Raw genomic sequence first — 20,621 nt, 5'->3', positions numbered from 1 at the left:
GTGAATTGCATTATCATAACACCAAACTCTTTGTTTCACTTCCATCTGTTGATCATCCCTCAGTATAAACCATTTTCTAATGTGTGACACTAATTTGACCCTATTTATGGGTCAGCGTGACTCATGAGGCAAGGAGCTTCAGCAGGCAGGGCGTCCTTTCTCTTCTAAAGGTTTAACTCAGGATATCTTTTAAGCTGAGTGATCCATCGCAGAGCTCGGCCCCCTTCTATCTTCAGCGAACCATAGCCTGTCAATGGGGAGCCTAACTTTATCTGGCCCAGTGTCATTGAAGCTGCTGGTATTTTTAGGGGGTGGCTTGCAGCGGCAGCAGCTGCAAAAGCATTTACTGCCCCCCACCACCAATTCCAGCTCACTCTCTCTCACACCACACTCTTTAGCTATTGGACAATGACAGTATCAGAGCTGACGCATAAACCAGGCACTCAGCTGAAAGGCTGTGGTCATTTTACTCCTTGCCACCTGCAACCCAACACCACACTGAGGGGACACAACTAAGATATTACTATGACTCTGGACCACCAAATGTGAATGGAAGCTACCATTTTTCTCAGCTGCGTTGGTGTTGAGTGACTAGCAGGTGCTCCAAACAAGACAAACCAGGAAAACAAGGAACATGAGCAGAAGACTCTAAACGTGCTTCTTGAATGCTAACCTAACCAATGATCATCCAAGTAAACTGATGCCAGCTTGTATTTTTAAGAATAACATTTTAAGGCATCACAAGAGAGACAAATGCTATAAAGACAGCATTTCTTAAAGCGGTAAGTCTATCCTCTGAACTCTTTTTTTGTGTCACTGTGTAACTCTCTCCTGAAAATGCCTGAGGACGATCTTTTCTTTACATGTGCCAACAAAACATTCTAAGACTGACTGAGCTTGGGATGTGCCTCTACTTGTCATAAAGTTGTATGACTTTATGCTCTTTAGATGATTTCCAAGCGTGATGTGTCACAGAGAACAAATGGCTGCCGTTCTCAAAGCAAAAAGAAAGGTGGTGACAACACAGAGGAAACAAATGAGCCATGAAAAGAGACAAGTGGCAGCTGCATTACAAATGGAGGCTAAAGCTTTAGATCAGAGATGTCAAACTCATTTGACATTGTGTTTATCTATTAGTAAATTACTTTGGCTTAGCGTGAATGGTAATGGGGCAGATTTTTATCAGTCATAAAGGCTGTAAAACCTTTGAAAATACAGTTCTAAGTCAAAATCTATTACTTCCTTCGCATTTTCCAAAGCTATCAAGTGGGCTCGATTTGAGTCCTTGCCGGGCCAATTCTGGCCCCCAGACTTTATGTTTGACACCCTTGCTTTATATACTGAATTGTTTAAGTTGTTGCTAGAATGTTACAATGAGCTGACAAAGAGAAGCCAACAGTAAGACTGCAAACAGCATTCTGTACACATGAATGTATATAAGGGATTAGTTGGTCCTAGTTAGTGACTGCAGGTGTGTTTGTGTGTGCTATGTGACACAGAGGCTCCAGCATCTTTTTTTGGACAGACTGCTTTATAAATACACTCTTCACTGAGCTACAGCACCAGCTGTGAGACAACCAAAAGTGTTTGCTCAATACCCACCTCGCAAAACCACTAAACTTCTTTACTTCAGCTTTGGGAACTATATTGAGTATTCAGAATTTTTTAAAATTTGATTTAATTCAGTTTTATTTAAATGGTGCCAAATAACAACAACTGTCACTTCAACACACTTTATATTGTAAGGTAAAAGCCCTACAATAATGGAGAGAAACCCCAACAATCAGAAGACCCCCTTGAAAAAAGCACTTGGCGAGAATGGAAAGGAAAAACTCCCTTTTAACAGGAAGGAACCTCCAGCAGAACCAAACTCAGGGAGGGGCGGCCATCTGCCGTGAAAGGTTGGCGATGGGAGGAGGAAGACAGGAAAAAGATACACCGTGGAATTAATGGAGATTGATCATTTTATTGTATTTTATAAAACTGTTCACTCTGCATTCTGCTTTCAGTTTGAGTCAGATTACTGATGAACCCATCTGGGACACAATAACCACACAGTTACTGTTTAGATGGTGCTTTGGGGTTAGAACTCAAAAGCTGCACTCATGGCAGATTTTAATCATCTACTGAACTAATAATCTTCTTTCTCTTTCAGCTATTTACAAAACAGAAGAAGATCATTTTGAGAAGAAACTTCTTCATTCGACCCAAACAAAAGGTGACATCACCATGGATATTTTTGGTGGCGCACCTCGTGTTTTAGGCTATCCACGTCCTGTAGTGGCCCAGTGTGGAACAGATGCAACACTGAAGTGCCAAATCGGTGGAGACCCACGCCCAGATGTGATCTGGGAACGCAAAAATGTCCAGATCCTGTCTGAAGGACGCTACAACATCTCGGATGAGGGAAAGGTTTACTTGCTGACTATTACCAGAGTGACCCAGCAGGATGCTGGCCAGTACATCTGCAAGGCTAGAAATAGCATAGGAGAAACCTATGCAGCAGCCTCACTTAAAGTTGAAGGAGAGGCCCAGCAACAAGATGAGGACGCAAGACAGTTAGTGGTCAATGGTGGGGCACAGCCTATGCAAGAAAATGGAGAATTTGTGGGACACCTAAATGGCTACAATGCAGTGCAAAATGGTGAACACTGCAAGGCAAATGGAGGGGAACTGAATGGAGAATGGAACAGCAGGCTAAGCAAAAACCAAGCAGAGGTTGATCTGACATCTGATGACAGACCGCGATTCCTCATCAAGCCCCTGTCTCTGCGTGTGGATCGAGGCGAAGACGCTGCCTTCTCCTGTAAAATCTGGGGGACTCCTCTGCCAGAGGTGATTTGGGAAAAGGATGGGAAGAAACTCAATGACATCTTTGAGAGTTCTCACTTCAGCATGAGAAATGAAGATGGTGGCTGGTTCCAACTCAAGATATATCGGACACGTATGCCAGACAAAGGCGTCTACACCTGCAAGGCCGTCAACTGCCATGGTGAGGCCCTGGCTGGGGCCGTCCTTCTTGTCGAACCTGTACCAGAGCGAGGTGACAGCAAAACATCCTCGACTGGTCACACTAACAGCCAGTGGTCACCAAAGCACAGGGGTGGGAGGCCCAGTTTGTCAAGGATCACAGCAGAGCCACCTGTCGATGCATCAAAAGTGAAGAAATTTGCAGTAGCGGAGGGGAAACACGCCAAGTTTCGCTGCTTTGTAACAGGGAAGCCGAAACCTGAGATCATCTGGAAGAAAGATGGAGTTCCCCTAGAGCCTGACAGACGTCATCTGATATTTGAGGACAGAGAGGGCTACTACACCCTGAAGGTGCTGTACTGTAAAGTGCAGGACACAGGGTTGTATGTGTGTGCAGCATCAAACGCGCTGGGAAACACCCTAAGTGCAGTTCACCTGTCCGTCAAAGGTATGGCAACCTGTTCTTTTTTATGGAAGAACATGACATGTGATATTCTTCTTGAACAATATTTAACCCAAATAATGTTAGTCCTCTGTGTTCACTGAATGCTACAAGTAAATGGAAAAAGTGATTAAAAGAGTAACAGAAACCACAGAAGGTGATTAACATTGAAACATTATTATAAAACCTCTGAAAATAACCACCTACACAATTTAATCATGGCACCTTTTTCCATGTGATTTAACCAAGTACAATAACCCATTTTTGACCATGTCAAACCAACACATTTGGCATTTGGTGGCTTGATGTAATCAGATTACGTTGTGTGTACTTACATTGACTTGAAGGGATTTAAGTATGTAGAGTGAAATTTGTTTTAATTCATTCTACACAAGGTAAAAACTTCAGGGAAACGCAATGAAATCTTGTTGTTTGAACACCTACTTTGTTAGTCAAGGCAATTACTGCTAGTCTTGCGTAATGAACCAATATGCAGGTTGATGATTTCATAGAGACAAACAACCATTTGCACTTACGTTCATGGGTAATTTAGAATCACCAATTAACCTAACTCCAATTACACACTGCAAACTAGGCAGATTGTGGATTTGAACCCAGGCCCTTGTTGCTGTGAGACAACAGCACTAACCATCACATCACCAAGCTGTCAATGCAGGCTTAACAAAATGATTACAAGGCTTGATGCAGAATTTTCTGTAGGTTTTTGTCCTTGACAGGTTAAACCACAATAAATAGCAATAGCATACACGTGGTGTGGGTGTAGCTGTCTGCCTCTTAAAACTCCAGCAATTTTCCTGCAGTTTGACATCTAATATGATCTTGTTAATTTCGTGAGTCCAGTCAACTAACCACGCTTACTAGATTGTATCATGTCATCTCAACAAGAACAAATTAAGTTGCTGAATTTCATACAGATGCTACATGATTTAATTATGTTCACCTTAGAAACATGAAATTATTTAGTTGAAATTACAAGTTTGAATCTTTTACATGTAACAACCACCCAATTTCATTTTTTTGAGTGTAGAAAACATTTCATTGTACCAAATATTATTCCTTAAAGCAGATTAAATTGCTTTCATGCTGTTGGAACCTTTTGAATAACACAAAAAGAAACGTCTTTCTTTTCAAGACATTAGTCACTGAAAATGGACAACTGAAATGAATATGTATATGTCCAGTTACAATAAATGAGGGCATATCTTAAACCATACTAATAAAACATTATACCATGAGCTGCAATTGTGAGGGCTGTGCATAGTTAGAATGCTACCCCATTCATATGTGATTCATTCTGCATCTGTGAGCTGCCTCTACCATAAGAGTCAGTTTAGTTAATGGGCTCAACATGCCAGTCATTAACATACAGATAACATGACGGAACATTACCACTGCTAATCACTGCTTGAAAACTATTATATGGTAGCAAAAGAGAATCAAAAATTAAGTGTTTGCGCTAAATTTTTTCATTTCCACACATTATATTTTAATTATTATTTTGAGTTTGAGTTTTTCTAGGCCTGCTGCCAATGCAATGAATTTGAACTGTCTTCTAAATCTACGCTATAGCACTGCGAAACAGCTTCTTGTTTGGCATCTCCATCAATCCTTGCACACATGTACCCATATATATGTACGATTCATCCACTTTGGACCAAAGATAACGTTGTCCTTATTCTTCAGGCCCTGCCGTGCGGTTCAGGCGCCCGTTAAAAGACGTGGAGGTGAAAGAGCGGGACGTTGCCGTGCTTGAGTGTGAGGTACCTGATGAGTCACTCCCAGCTGCCTGGTACCTGGAAGACCAGAGGCTGATGCCCAGCAGTAAATATGGGATGGAGCAGAAAGGAACCAAACGAAGACTCACTATTCACGATGTGGGAACAGACGATGATGGAGTCTACCTCTGTGAGATGCCTGATGGAGCAAAGAGCATTGCTGAGCTCTCAGTTAAAGGTACACTATGAAAAATAGGCTATGGTGCATCAAATTATTGTAAAAAGGGATGGTATTTCTAGGACTAGTACTTCAGGAAGACAAAATTTCAATGCACACTTGCTTTATCGCATTAACTTAATGATATCCATTCATGTCATTATTTCAAGCTAAATGATCTCTGTATAAACACCTGCTAGCACAGTGTGTGGTCAAAGGGGGAAACTACCTGATGCAGCTTTTAAGCTTATTTTGAAAAACTATTTGCATTGATTTTTATCCGTACAGGTACTATTGTTCGTAAGCTTCCACGAAAACTGGAGGTCCTGGAGGGTGAGAATGCAGCCTTCTGCGTGGAGGTGGAGAACGAAGACATGGAGGTCCACTGGTTCAAAGACGGGTTGAAGCTACATGAAACACACCAAACAATCCTCAAGTCTTTTGGCAAAACTCACATTCTGGTCTTTGTCAACGTGGCCTATCACGACTCGGGAGTTGTGACATTTGTCGCAGGACGATCCAAGACTTCATCACGCCTCAAAGTCAAAGGTAATTTAGCAAACACTTTGTGTAAATGTTTGTTAAGGGTTTTTTTGCCTTGATTTGAAGAAGCTTTGCAGGTTGTGTTTGAGATTTAAATAAACATTTATTTCAGGTTTATTTGTTGCAGGATGATTTTGTCTTTTGTTACATTCAGTAGAGTGTTTTTGCTGGGGGTGAGAGTGGGAACTCTGATGGCAAATTTATTTTTAGAAGGAGTCATATGCAAAAATGTAGGCTCACTTGTCTAAATGTATTAATTTTAAGACAAAATGTGTTTTTATTTAATTATTTTTACATTTGTCTAATAATACATTACAATTATTGCTTCTGCTTGTATACTAATTAACTAACTAGTTTCAGTGAATTTAATGATGCCTTCTGACAATCAGCCTTTTATCAATCCATCCTTATTACATTCTTTATTCTTCTTTGTCTTTCAGCCACACGACACTGCCCACCTATCTGTCCGGTGGGAGTCAAAATGGATGTAGACAGACCCAACAGTGCGCTACTTAACTGGGATCCCGCCCCCAGTAGTCAGACCTCCACCCGCTCTGTGTTTGTGCTGGAGATGCAAGAAGTGGGTTCTCAGGAGTGGCAGAAGTGTTTCACCTCAGAGACCGCCACCTCAGCTGAGGTCACCGGTGACATTGTACGATGCGAGGGCAACTACCGTTTCAGAGTTTGCTGCATTAACAAATATGGACGAAGTGGCCATGTGGAGTTTCCCAAAGTTGTCCATCTGGGTGAGGAGCACACGGCGACAGATTTTACATACAGATATATTAAATGTCATTTTTTTAAAGTTTTACTTGAAACTCTTCTTTGAGGTGAATATAATTTTATTCAAAAACACTACAGTTTACTTTAAATATGAAACACAAAATTGTATACATTTTTAGGTAGAGCGTTTGTTTTTTTTAACTTGCTGAGAAACCATGGGCATATAAATGTTAATAATTTTTCTTCTTTTAATTATGGTTATTTCAGTTATATTGTGCTTAAATTTGTTGTGGGTGTTTGATGTGGTCTCCAGTGTGGCAAAGAAAAGTGTTAAGGTTTAAGCGAACAAGGACATGTAGTTATATTTATCAGTGATAAACATAGATATTATGTAGACTGGAGTAAGAGAACTAATATGAAACTATAATGACAACCAAACAGCTGACAGTACTGTAAAATGACAATTTCCTTCTGGTAAATTTAACTTCCAGCACTTTCCTGTAATTTTCTAGAGTAAACTACGCATTATTTGTTGACTAATAATGTACGACATAGGATATGTTTATAGGACTAAATTGAGCAATTTAAAAATATGGACCAATATTTTTTTCTTTCAGACACCAATGATAAAATGACAATGAGTTTAAAAATAATCTTGCTTTAATGTCACAACAAGTCATGTATTAGTCATTTATGCACTGCCAGATCTGCTTGGATCAGCTGGTTGATGTTTTGTGGCAGTTCAGACATTGTTGCCAACAGGGAAGTTGCAGAGCGCCCTCTGGTGGCAGACTATGCAAGCTGTGCAAAATCAACACATAACATAGTAGAAAGACATTTTTCCTGTCTCTTCTTTACTTTTTAATTCTGTTGTAAATTCTGATGCCAATATATGTGCAAATAGCTAATATTATTAGGGCCAACATATCTGTCAGGCTTAATTGACTAATACCTGTACTGTACTTCTTCTGTACTTGCTAGTTCCTGGGCCCAAGATCCTCAGCCGCCTCCAAAGCTGTGAGGTTGTAGAAGGACAAGATGCTCACTTATCCATTGAATTGTCTGCCCCAATGGTTGGAACCTGGTTTCTCAATAGTGCTCAACTGCAGCACGGCGGACGATATTCAATACAACACAATCAAACAAAGCACTCAGTGGTGATCCATGAAAGTCGCATGACAGAGGATGAAGCAGAGGTCACCTTCATAGCTAACGGAGTCAGGGATTCCGCTGTGCTCAACGTTAAACGTAGGTGTAAAAACCTCTGAAAAACCTGTGATTGATGCATTTTTTTTAAGTTTGCTTATTTCTGTGTTCATTTTTTTTTTTCATCAGCTGCCGTGATGAAATTCAGTCCTCTGTCAGAGTTAGACAGCAAGAAAAAGGTGGACATAGGGGATGCCATTGTACTCTACTGTGAAGTCTCCCATCCGTTTGCAAAAGTATCCTGGTTCAAAGATGGCAAGGAGCTTCAGGTCTCAGATGGTCTAAACATCCAGGCGGATGGGAATATGAGGAGGATCGTGATCCAGTCAGCTGAGGAATCTCACTCTGGAGTTTACACATGTGAAACTTCAGGGGATGTCATCACATTCAATGTGGATGTTGCAGGTAATTGGTTTATGAACAGATGACATGCTGATGAGCTTCTTTAACATTAACATAGACATTAACATTAACATGGATATTAATTGACCATTTTGTTATATTTACTTAAAGAATCACATGTTAATTTTCTTATACAGGAAAATGCATACTTAATATACTATCTGGATTTCATATCATGAAAATACTGATGTTTCTTGGATTATTAAGTGACACTGAATATAAACAACTGTGTCTCTGACTGATTTTTATGTCTTGTAAGAAACCAAAACCTTGTTTAAAACCTGTGCTAACACATTTGGACCACATCTGGGCTTATTATTAAACCATACCAAGAATCACTCCAATTTTTAGAGGGCTAGTTCATGTAATACCTTGAGCTCCAGCCATTGACATGCAGTCTTCCTTCTACCCTGTTTTTAAGGTCCTCCGGTGGATTTCAGTCCGGTCGCTGAGGATGAACTTCATAAGAGCAGCATGGAGTTGGACCCTGTGGTGCTGGTCTGCCATGTCTCCAGAGATGATGCTGAAGTTGTGTGGTAAGACTGAAGAATTTCTGTTTGCAAATAAAGACAGATCTGTAGATCTGTAAAGTCTGTAGTCTTCTGTGTTTCCAGTGTCTAACTGTTCAAATACTTCCTGCATCATTTTGTTTACTGCACAATCAACCTCTTAGTAGGACACAGGTTTTTTTTTAATGTAACTAAAACAAACTCTTTGAGACTCTTTACAGTTATCTGTGTCTGTGTCCCAGGTATAAAGACGGCTGTGAGATCAAGCCCAGTGACAACATAACTCTGCAGGCAGAAGGAACCATGAGGAGGTTAATTATCCGCTCTGCAGAAACCTCAGATGCTGGAAGTTATACTTGCCAGGCAGGAAACAGCAGCATGGAGTTCACAGTCAATGTCCGAGGTACACTGACCTTTCTCCTCCAACTCCTGTTGGTAAAAACAAAAGGCATTTAACAACATATTTTGGCTGTGTTTTGGCCCTGAAGTTTTAAAATGAGAATAAAAAGATTAAAGGTGGCATTGTGGAACAAATAGATTATTAATTCATTGTGAGCACCATTTGACCTCGCTCTTATTACTCAAACAAAAAACACAGAGCCTCCAGTGATGATAGTGGAACCTAAAGACGATGTGGTGATTGAGAGCTACATCTCAGAGGAGATCCACCTGCAGTGCGAGCTGTCTCACTCCAGGGGGAAGGTGCGATGGTTCAAGGATGGCCTGCAGGTGGCAGAGAGTGAAAACATCCAGCTGATATCAGAAGGCCCTTACAGGAGGCTGACAATTCTCTGCAGCTCAGAGGAGGATGCTGGAGAATATGTCTGTGAAACAGATGGAGACTCCATCTTCTTCCAACTTGGTGTTAAAGGTAAAACTTTAGTGCTCACCTCTTCTAACAGATATCAAATTGAAACATAGAGAATCTACAAAATAAGTTTAAATGCTTATTTTTTTTAATATCTTTCACTTGTACTAGATCCACCAGTAAGAATCATTTATCCCAGTGAATCAGAGCTGGAACTGACTCACTTGGCATCAGAGAGGCTGGAGCTCAGCTGTGAGATCTCAAAGGCGGATGCTCCTGTGCGCTGGTTCAAAGACAGTCTAGAAGTAGAGGCAGGGCACAACTTGATCCTGGAGGTGGACGGGGCCCAACGGAGGCTCATTATACCCATAACCACTGTGCACGACACGGGGGAGTATGTATGTGACACAGAAGATAACTCTTTGGCTTTCCTAGTAACTATTACAGGTAAACAGGCATACATTCAGGCTAATTATTTATGGTCTATACATGGTCACTCAGTAAACGAATCATCACATTACATTTTACATACTTTATTTCTCTTTGCTTCACTTAGAGCCACCAGTAACGCTAACTTGCCCCAAAGACATAGCTGAAAAACTGGAGAGTCTTGCTGGCAAACCAGTGATTCTAGAAATTGAGGTGTCCCGACCAAATGCAGAAGTCAAGTGGCTGATAAATGGTGAAGAAATTCAGCAAAGCAGCAATGTCACCATCACAGAAGATGGGCTCATTCGTCGTTTGACAATTCACTCTCCCACTCCTGAGGATTCTGGCAAATACACTTGTGACGCTATGGATGATAAAATTGATTTCCAGGTTAAAGTTTCAGGTAAGATGCAGCAATTGCCTCAGTATGAGTTTTCTGACCCATTGTGAAATTTAAAGATAAATGTTCAATTCTGTGTCCTCAGAGCCACCAGTAAAGATTTTAAGAAAGTCAGAGATCAAGAACAACCTAAAGTTCTTGATTTCTGATGACATTGTGCTGGAGTGTGAGCTCTCCAGAGCCAATGCTGTTGCCAAATGGTACAAGGATGGCTGTCGTGTTCAGGGTGATGAAAGGTTCTGTGAAGAGGAAGAAGGTCCTTTCCGCTCGCTCGTCATCCTCAATGCTGAACTCGAAGATTCAGGAGAATATTTTTTGGATGTCGGAGATGACAGTATCAGCTTCCAAGTTACAGTAGAAGGTAAGGTTAATATGGCTGAATGTATTTTTCTTCTTTTTTAATTTTTTCTTAGAAAGCAGTCGTGCATATTTGTTTAATATGCACATTGAAATACATATCCTGGTCAAAAAGGACTCCAGGTTTCCTCACATGGTTACTGCAGACGAAAACAATGCCATCCATGGTAAATACAGTCCCAATCAAAAGTTTAAGACCACTTGGAAATGACAAAATATCATATTTTGCATGGTTGCATCTTAACAAGGTTCCAGGTAGAGCTTCAACATGCAACAAGAAGAAATGGGAGTGAGACAAAACATTTTTTTGAGCATGCAATTTATTGAAAACAACACTTAAAATGAAACAGGCTGTTTTACAGGAAAAAGCACCTACTTTGTTTTTCTGCTGTAGCTTCCGTATTTTGCTTTTTAAAAAAATGTTTTTTCATGTGTTGTGAGACCAACGCATCGCCTTGAAAGGTCTGTTTGTGAAGTGTTTGAGTGCGTGCGTGTTTAAATGATGGTATTTCATTTGATGTAGCCACATATAGGCCTAACACTCCACCCAGTGTTTCACAGTTATGACTGATGTCGTTTTATTCTCGTTTATTGCAGAGCAAAAGTATTTTTTTGCTCTGGTCAGAGGGCCCGGTGGTGCCAGTGTCCGGCAGCCTCGCCTCTGTCAGTGCGCCCCAGGGTGGCTGTGGCTACAATGTAGCTTGCCATCACCAGTGTGTGAATGTGTGTGTGAATGGGTGGATGACTGGATGTGTAAAGCGCTTTGGGGTCCTTAGGGACGAGTAAAAGCGCTATATAAATACAGGCCATTTACCATTTACCTACTATGGTGCATAAAAAAACATCACAGGTGGGATCTGCTTGTCATGCCAGTAACACTGGAAACCATCAAGATTTTTTCTCATCAGAAAATAAAACTTTCTACCACCTTTCAGTGTCTCATGTCCAAACGGTCAGTTCTGTGGCGTTCAAGGAGACGAGGCCTTTGAAGATGTTATTTTGTTTTTGAAGCCCTTCAGTCTCATATGCTGTCTGAAGGTTATGGGGCTGCAGTCAGCACCAATAAAGGCCTTAATTTGGGTCAAGGATCGTCCAGTGTCTTGACGGACAGCCAATTGGATCCTCTGGCTCAGTGCTGGTGAAATGTTTTTGGGTCTTCCATCATAACCCTCAGGTTCATTTAAGAAATTCCAAATGACTGTCTTACTGCGTCCCACCTCAGCAGCGATGGCACTCTGTGAGAGGCCCTGCTTATGCAGTTTAACAACCCGACCATGTTCAAAAAGGGAACTTTTTTGACTTTTTAAGATCCTACCATGCAAATATGAGTTTTTGCCATTTTTCAAGGGGTCTTAAACTTTTGACTGGGACTGTATCTGGTTAGACACCATGTTACTAAGATTTTTAAGCGAAGTAAAATAGTCAAATTTTTATTTGAACTTAGAGGTTATACGGGCTTTTATATCTTTATGCCTGCAGTTTAACTAATAGGTGTTTCATCTAGCTTTATTGACACTGTCAATAGAAAATTGTACTTAGTAGTCAGTATAGACTTTTAATAAAATAAGTTTGCATATGATAGAATACTGCATGATGACCTCTTTATAACTCAGACTGTTTTTAGTTCACTGTGACCCGTTATCATGCAGGGAAGGAGCAGTACCTATTAGTGCTAGATAAGAGCTTAACGAGCAGTTTCACTTCATGCCAGGTAGAGAAGCCTCTCCTGGCACACACGCACACACACACGCGCACACATCCACATTCCAATGTAATAAACGAATGCACCTACTGTTGTATATAAATAAAGACCAGGACAGTGGCAGAGCGCGAGTCCTTGAGCCACTGCGAGCACTCTGTGACTGCCCTTGCAAGTAAAAACTGCAGCGTGTGTGTTTCTACTCTCTGACTCTCATGCTGAAGAAGTGTCTTTAGAATATATCTCTTGACAGACACATAGAGCTGGGTATCATCTGCATAGCAATGCAATTGTATGCTATGGTTTCTAATGTTACTGCTTAAGAGGAGCATTTATAATGTAAATAGAATTCGTCGGCACAACTGGAACTCCGATCTACATGAACAGAATGTCTCTGAGAGACTCCGTTCTGTCAGAAGCCATGACAAGGTTATTCATAACCTCCATGTCAATGCTGTTTCTGTGAGGAATTCTGAAGTGTTAAGTTTTATACATACCATTCCAATGAAGATAAGCAGTTAGCTGTTTTTCAAGTACTTTTTAAATATTTATTTAAATAAAAGGTTAAACTTATTTTTTGAAAGGGATAAGGCTAAGCATCTTGCCTTGGACTTTTTGAAAACATTTTTGAAAACATTTCAAAACGGCAGCTAGTATCTGGCAGGATCAAGTAGTTATAATTTTGGCTTCCACTGGCATGATATTATCACAAAAGAGCTATCTCTGTATGTACATTTTTTTCAAAAGGATATTTCTGGCAAAACTTTGCATGAATTAATCCATCTTCTTCCCTCAGAGCCTCCAGTGACCATTGTTGGAAACTCAAATGACCTTGAATACCAGGAGATGATGGCAGGCGATGACCTGATCCTGGCCTGTGAGGTATCTCGTGCTAATGCCCCTGTCCAGTGGTATTGTAATGACAGGCTTCTCACCAGTGATGACCGGACCTATATTGAAAGCTATGGGACATTGAGGAAAATCATCATTTCCTGTGTTCAGCCTTCCGATTCTGGAAAGTATGTGTGTGACGCTGTGGATGACAAGATGGTCAGCGTTATACGCATTCAAGGTACGAATCCACAAAATAAGCCTTCACAGCTTTAAAGAAGAGAAAAAAGGTCATATAACTTTCTTTTAAATTTTCTTTTCTATCAAAGAGACTCCAGTTACATTTGTGAACAAGGAGGATGACATTGTTGTGACGGGTTACGAAGCAGAGAGCGTGACCTTGACAAGCTATGTTTCCAAGGAAAGCGCTCTAGTGCGCTGGATGAAAGACTGGTCGCCCGTTGAAGGTGATCGTTACCGAGCACTCATGGAGGGCCATAAACGCACTTTTACTATCGAGCCTTTGAGACGCTCTGATGCCGGCGAGTACACATGTGACATCAACACAGACCAGATGCACTTCAGCCTGCTGGTGAAAGGTTAAAATTTTGTTTTGCATTTTGAACAGCTATGTACACTCAACAAAAATATAAACGCAACACCTTTGTTACTGCTCCCATTCCCCATGGGATGGACGTAGAGACCTAAAATTCATTCCAGATACACAATATAACCATCCCTCCCAAACAGTGGTCACAAATCAGTCCAAATGTGTGGTAGTGGGCACATCTGCTATATTGAGATAATCCATCCCACCTCACAGGTGTGCCACATCAGGATGCTGATCTGACATCATGAGTAGTGCACAGGTGTACCTCAGACTGCCCACAACAAAAGGCCACCCTGGAATGTGCAGTTTTTTGCGCTATTGGGGGTCTGGGGACCCAGAACCGGTCAGTATCTGGTGTGACCACCATTTGCCTCATGCAGTGCAACACATCGTCGCATGGAGTCTATCAGATTGTCAATTGTGGCCTGTGGAATGTTGGTCCACTCCACTTCAATGGCTGTGCGAGGTTGTTGGATATTCGTGGGAACTGGTACACGCTGTCGTATACGCCGGTCAAGCACATCCCGAACATGCTCAATGGGTGACATGTCCGGTGAGTATGCTGGCCATGCAAGAACTGGGACATTCTCAGCTGCCATCTGCCCTGAACAATGTGAACCATGATTCATCCGTGAAGCGCACACCTCTCCAACGTGCCAGACGCCATCGAGTGTGAGCATTTGCCCACACAAGTCTGTTACGGCGACGAGCTGGAGTCAGGTCAAGACCCCGATGAGGACGACGGGCATGCAGTTGAGCGTCCCTGAGACGGTTTCTGACAGTTTGTGCAGAAATTGTTTGATTGTGCAAACCAATTGTTCCAGCAGCTGTCTGGGTGGCTGGTCTCAGACGATCTTGGAGGTGAACCTGCTGGATGTGGAGGTCCTGGGCTGGTGTGGTTACACGAGGTCTGCGGTTGTGAGGCCGGTTGGATATGCTGCCATATTCTCTGAAACGCCTGTGGAGACGGCTTATGGTTGAGAAATGAACATTCAAAGCACGGGCGACAGATCTGGTTGACATTCCTGCTGTCAGCATGCCAATTGCACGCTCCCTCATTGCTTGTGGCATCTGTGGCATTTTGCTGTGAGACAAAACTGCACATTCCAGGGTGGCCTTTTGTTGTGGGCAGTCTGAGGTACACCTGTGCACTACTCATGATGTCAGATCAGCATCCTGATGTGGCACACCTGTGAGGTGGGATGGATTATCTCAATATGGCAGATGTGCCCACTACCACACATTTGGACTGATTTGTGACCACTGTTTGGGAGGGATGGTTATATTGTGTATCTGGAATGAATTTTAGGTCTCTACGTCCATCCCATGGGGAATGGGAGCAGTAACAAAGGTGTTGCGTTTATATTTTTGTTGAGTGTAGAAAGCCTCAGTCTGGCCTATCTTCTCATATCAACTTTGATTTTCTGTATTACAGAAATGAGAATTAAGTTCACAAAGCCGCTTAGAGACACTGTGGCCCACGCTGATGGTATGGTGACCCTTCGGTGTGAGGTGTGCAAGCCAAAAGCGGACGTCCAGTGGTTAAGGAATGGAGTAGAGGTGGTCCCAAACAGGAGATTCTCCATTAGGGCAGATGGAGTCGAAAGAAGCTTGACCATTCATCGTCTATCTCGAGAGGATGCTGGCGAGTATACCTGTGAGTCCAGAGATGACCGGACTGTTGCAAAACTGAGGGTAGAAAGTAAGTATGCATTGAAATAGAGTTCCTCTCCTCTTTTCAATGAGATAGCAGCTTCATAACTTTTGTCTTTTCAGTGCCCCGAGTCATTGAGTTCCTCACTGAACTCCACAACACTACAGTGCTGGAAGGAGAAGATGCAACCTTTAAGTGTGTGGTTTCCCCAGAGGATGTCCAGCTGGTCTGGCTCATGGACAATGAGCCTATCACTCTGGGTGATCGTTTCCAGGCAACCCACAATGGCCTGTGCCACACCTTGGTGATTAAAAAGTGCCAGATGCTGGACTGCTCAAAAATTACAGCAGAAGCTGAAGGACAAATGAGCAAAGCCAGCCTCAAAGTTCAGGGTAAGGCCAATCGTCAAGGTTAAAAGAGATTAAAATCCATCCATCTATCTTCTATCTGTGATCATCAGATGATCAGCAGTTGATCATTTTTTTCTGACTCTTGTAATGTTAAGAGGCTCAGGTCATGTTTACTAAGAAAATGGAAGCTGTTATGGCAGAGGAGTTTGGTGATGCCACCTTGGAGGCAGAGATTAGCCTGGAGGCCGGTGAGGTCCAGTGGATGAGGCAGGGGGTGGTTATCCAGTCTGGTCCCCGACACACGCTGGCCCAGAACGGCTGCAAACGCAGTCTCACCATCCACAACCTGACTCTGTCGGACAGGGGGACTTACCGGTGCGAGACTCTGCATGACCGGACGCAGGTCAAACTCAATGTAGAACGTAAGTGAACTGCAGCAGATAATGCCGATAATGCAGTTGTGTCATTAGGGTTAGGGTTTCTACCGAACTATTGATCTCAGGTTTCAATCCCTCTTAGTATACTTTAATCTGAGATATATTTTATCAGACTCATCCAGGTCTCAAAATCATAGCTAGACTGGGCTTCAAAATGGTTAGATTAGATTTGGAAACTTCAGATTTTTCTGCACCATTTTATGATATTTTGATTTTTTTTAGTTGAACTCATCATATTTGCTCAAAGCACGAGTAAAAATATTGAATGAAAAAAGCATTTTCTTAATTTTTGTGTTAATTATGTTTAATTTGTATTTTTTTTTAATGCTATAACTATATACATCTAGAAACTGTTGTTTTTTCTGTGAAGTGTTTTTTTATTAGTGTGTGTTAATTTGATTTAATTTGTTTTTGTTTTTCATATTTTAACAGGCTGATGCTCTTATCTCGTATCTGTCTCAAATTACAGATCCTAATTCATTTTTATGGGAAGAGACACCAGTGAAGTTTTCAGGATTTTAAAACATGCAAAAAGAAAAAAAACACCTTACCACTTTTCAGAAAAGCACATATAGAAAAGTATATAAAGCCAAAAATATGCAGCAATCATATAATATATGTCCAAACAACTTAAGACGATAAGAAGCATTTTGGAGAAAGCTCATGTTGATTTGAAATGCAACAAGCCTTTTTGTTTATTTTATAAATAGCGAGTGAAGAAATGAACTTTTCCTAAAATTGCTTATTGTGTCTGGATTTAACTGTTCAAACCTAACTGCTGTGTGAATAAATAAGATAAAAGGAGGCAGAAAGAACACTAGCCAGATACTTCCAGTACTTACTCGGCTCTGAAGACTATAAAACAAGACATTTCAGAAGCCAGCGTACCATGTGACTTTGTGATTGGTATCTCTTCTGACACAGATGAGTTCGGGCCTAAAGAACAGTACACACTGAAGGTGTTTTTCACAGCATGTCAGAGTGTAAAGAAGTACTAAGAATAGCCGAGCCAGACCTGTAAGTGTGAAAAGATTTTTGAAACACAGCCATACTGTTATTCAGCCGTGTACAAGAGTGACACAGTGACAGTGGACTGCTCCTGCTAGTGTTTTTGTAACATGATAAACTGAGCTCTGTCTATATTTGCACAACCTTCAGTTGTCCTTGAAACACAATCTTGGCTTTCAAATGCATATCAGCAAAATACAGTTTGCAAAAAAAAAGAATTCTCTCAGTTTTTTAAAATAATTTTTTCAATGATTTAATAGATATTTATTCGATTTATAATTTGATAATGATGGTATCCTCTCACCTCTCACCGCTTTCACTAATCTACTCTTGTGCAGCCCGTAAAATCGCCATCCGCAAAGGTCTGACTGACCAAGAAACCTTTGAACGAGAGACTGCCTCCTTTGTGGTGGAGCTGTCACACACAGATGTGGAGGGCAGCTGGCAAAAGGACGGCATTCGGGTCAAGCCAAACAATCAGTGTAGGGTGAGCACCAATGGACGAGTTCACGGCCTCACCTTGTCCAACCTTACTCTGGAGGACACAGGCACCATCGCCTTCTCAGCTGAAGGAGTGCGCACCACAGCGAGGCTCACAGTCAAAGGTAAATACAAGCCCGTGAAGCTCACTGGTTTCACTTTTTACACCTTCATCAAGTAGTTCACTGACTGATTGACTGGACTGACTAAACTGACAGAAACACCAGTGTCCATCTTGAAACCACTGGCTGATGCCCGTGTGGAGGAGGAATTTCCTGTCACCCTGGAGTGTGAATTCTCCCGACAAAATGTTGAAGTCAAATGGTTTAAGGTAAAATCAACCAGTAAATACTCTCAGTAATCTTGCCCTTATTTTGTCTTATTATACCAGCAAGGTGACAGTTTTAAGAATGATATAATGAATAAAGAATGCCTTTGACTTTTTTTTTCTATGACTCAGGACGGTTCGGAGCTAAAGCCGGGGAAAAACTGTCGGATCTACTCAATGGGTCGTAAGAGGTTCTGTCAAATCCTGCAGTGCTCCCGGGCAGATTCTGGCACCTACACATGCGACACAGGGGAAATCAAAACGTCCTGTTCGCTGGAGGTTTATGGTAAGCCTCTGATCAGATACTGGCTTAACACAACTCATTTTGAACCAACTGGAGCCAGTGAGTAGCTGGAGTAAAGCTTATACAATACCTCCATCTAGTGGTTTTAAGGAAAATAACTTTTTTCTTCTTTTGCCATCTGATCTTTTTGCCGTCTTTAACTAACTTGCAGAGCATGAGCTGGAGATAGTGCAGGATTTGGAGGATCTTTACATCCAGGAGGACCAGAATGCTGTCTTCATGTGTGATGTTTCTCTGGAGGACGTGACAGGGGAGTGGTACAAAGACGGCCACAGGATCCGACCAACCAGCTCCATCAAGATCCGCACTGAAGGTCAGAGAAGGCAGACATTTCTATGAGACTTAGAAATCAATCATAAAATCATAAATAATACAAGAGTAAAATACCATAATCTGCTCCAGAACAGGTTAAGTTTCAGATTGGAGATCAATAGGTATGAAATCACTGCCTACTGACCAATCGGTTCTCCAGAAAATGGCATCACCATCCATGGAAAAACCCTCAAACCTCGTTTGGAGAGGAGAAGGATTTAAATTTCTCTATTTGTAGTTTTAGCGGTACCTCTGGTGGTGGCACGACCTTGGAAAGAGCAAAAGACCACTTGTACACTGTTGGCAAGTCTGAGAATTGTTGCTCTCTTCCAGGGACCAAACACTTCCTGCTGATGTGTAACATTAAAGCTGAAGATGCTGGAGAAATCCGCTTTGTAGCCAGGGATGTTGAATCTACTGCCTACCTTGAGGTAGAGGGTAAGTTAATTCTTTATCTTCAGAATATTTTACTGGCCTTTTTCTTGGACATATCAGTGACTTAAAATCATCTATATGTTGAATTTCCTCTTGTTTCAGAACTTCCAGTTTCTATTGTAAAGCCCTTGCGAGACAGAACAGCTCTGGAGAAACATCGTGTGATCCTTGAATGCACCGTCTCCTCGCCTCACTGCAGCGCTACCTGGTACAAAGGCAGGGAGGAACTGGTTTCCTCAGACCGACTGGAAATCCTGGCTGATGGCTGCTCCCACAAACTGGTGATTCAGCAGGTGTCTGTGGAGGATGAGGGCACCTACAGCATTGAGGTCGGAGAGCACACCTCCAAAGCCAAACTGATGGTGGAAGGTAAGTTGGGGCGGAAAGCTAAAGCGGAACACCCTAAATACATTTTTGTCAAACTGATTTATTCTGTGTTGCTCCAGCCCAGGCTCTTGTGATGGTGAAAGAGCTAGAGGACGTGGAAGTGATGGAGGGAGAGCCAGCGACTTTCCAGTGTGAGTTATCAGTCGCCATAAATAAGCCTCCGGTTTGGACTTTGAATGGAGAGAACCTTAAACCGGGGCCCTCTGTCCGCCTGGAAAACCACGGGACAGTCCACAAACTCATCCTGAAGAGCACCAGCGTGGACATGAGCGGCACGGTGAAGTTTACTATGGGAAAGGCGAAGAGCAGCGCCACGCTCAACGTAACAGGATGATTGAAATGTAGTATGATTGTGGAACCAAAGTAACACCTGAGAAAATGAAGTGGGAAAAAACCCCAAAAAACCCCCTGTGGAAATTGCCACTAAAACTCTTAAATTAGACTATACTTTTTTTTTTTTTTTTACATTGTAGATCATATTTATTTGCTGTTTACATCACAGTAACTTTTATTTCAATAAAAAACTCCCAAATAAAACCCATTTAAAAATTGCTCCATGGAAACATCTGTTGGATTTTAAAGCCTTCTCATAACTTCAGAGAAGCTAAATGTGTGGAGATTATTTTGGGTGGAAAATACTTGTGTATTTGAAAAATTCTTGGAAGCACCAGAATGAAAATGCTTTTAAGGAAAAAAATGTTTTACTTGATCCGAGCAGTTCTAGATGGCAACCGCTGGCTATGTGGATGTTTGTTTGTTTTTGTTTTTTTAAATAAATCTTGAGCCATCTCTTTGTTTATCAAGGTCAATTGCAGCCCTGCACAGCCTTTTCTGAGTTTTCCTTCCTTTTTTTTTTTCTTTAAAAAAAAGAAAAAAAGCTTGACAGCCACCTTTCCACTGAGATTTCTGATGAGGCTTCAGGGAACAGTAGATGATCAGCTGAAGGTTCAGATGCATCCCTCAGGTCCGGTGTCAGGTCTTTGTTGCCCCCTCCCCCCTCTCTTAACATCTGGCTTTTTTTTTTTGTTTGTCTGACTAAATGTA

The 20,621-nt window shown here is 41.7% G+C and overlaps 1 protein-coding gene across 1 annotated transcript; it reads left to right on the top strand.

The window, feature by feature from the left end:
* The first annotated feature begins 605 nt into the window (after window positions 1–605).
* On the top strand, window positions 606–20,366 carry obsl1a (obscurin like cytoskeletal adaptor 1a). Its single transcript, XM_082525035.1, has 25 exons — window positions 606–782; window positions 2,156–3,418; window positions 5,117–5,386; window positions 5,654–5,914; window positions 6,349–6,654; window positions 7,613–7,879; window positions 7,967–8,242; window positions 8,661–8,775; window positions 8,991–9,151; window positions 9,347–9,619; window positions 9,728–10,003; window positions 10,113–10,388; window positions 10,471–10,746; window positions 13,238–13,513; window positions 13,602–13,871; window positions 15,318–15,584; window positions 15,659–15,928; window positions 16,042–16,308; window positions 17,670–17,936; window positions 18,030–18,142; window positions 18,272–18,425; window positions 18,595–18,756; window positions 19,089–19,193; window positions 19,293–19,559; window positions 19,637–20,366. Exons 2-25 carry the CDS (start codon window positions 2,230–2,232, stop codon window positions 19,909–19,911), a joined length of 6,639 nt encoding a protein of 2,212 aa, XP_082381161.1. The 5' UTR covers window positions 606–782; window positions 2,156–2,229; the 3' UTR covers window positions 19,912–20,366.
* Window positions 20,367–20,621: the final 255 nt, after the last annotated feature.

Source organism: Aulonocara stuartgranti (assembly GCF_965226115.1).
Source record: "Aulonocara stuartgranti genome assembly, chromosome: 23".
NCBI classification, from domain to species: Eukaryota; Metazoa; Chordata; class Actinopteri; order Cichliformes; family Cichlidae; genus Aulonocara; species Aulonocara stuartgranti.
Note: the sequence above shows the minus strand (reverse complement) of the source record. Positions and strands in the feature narration are given on the sequence as shown.

Excerpts from the sequence above, each read along its gene's own strand:
- obsl1a (XM_082525035.1), top strand. The coding sequence starts at position 2,230 with ATGGATATTTTTGGTGGCGCACCTCGTGTTTTAGGCTATCCACGTCCT. Across the intron at positions 5,387-5,653 it reads TGCTGAGCTCTCAGTTAAAG|GTACTATTGTTCGTAAGCTT; the intron begins GTACACTATGAA and ends TTATCCGTACAG. Across the intron at positions 18,426-18,594 it reads CTGTTCGCTGGAGGTTTATG|AGCATGAGCTGGAGATAGTG; the intron begins GTAAGCCTCTGA and ends ACTAACTTGCAG.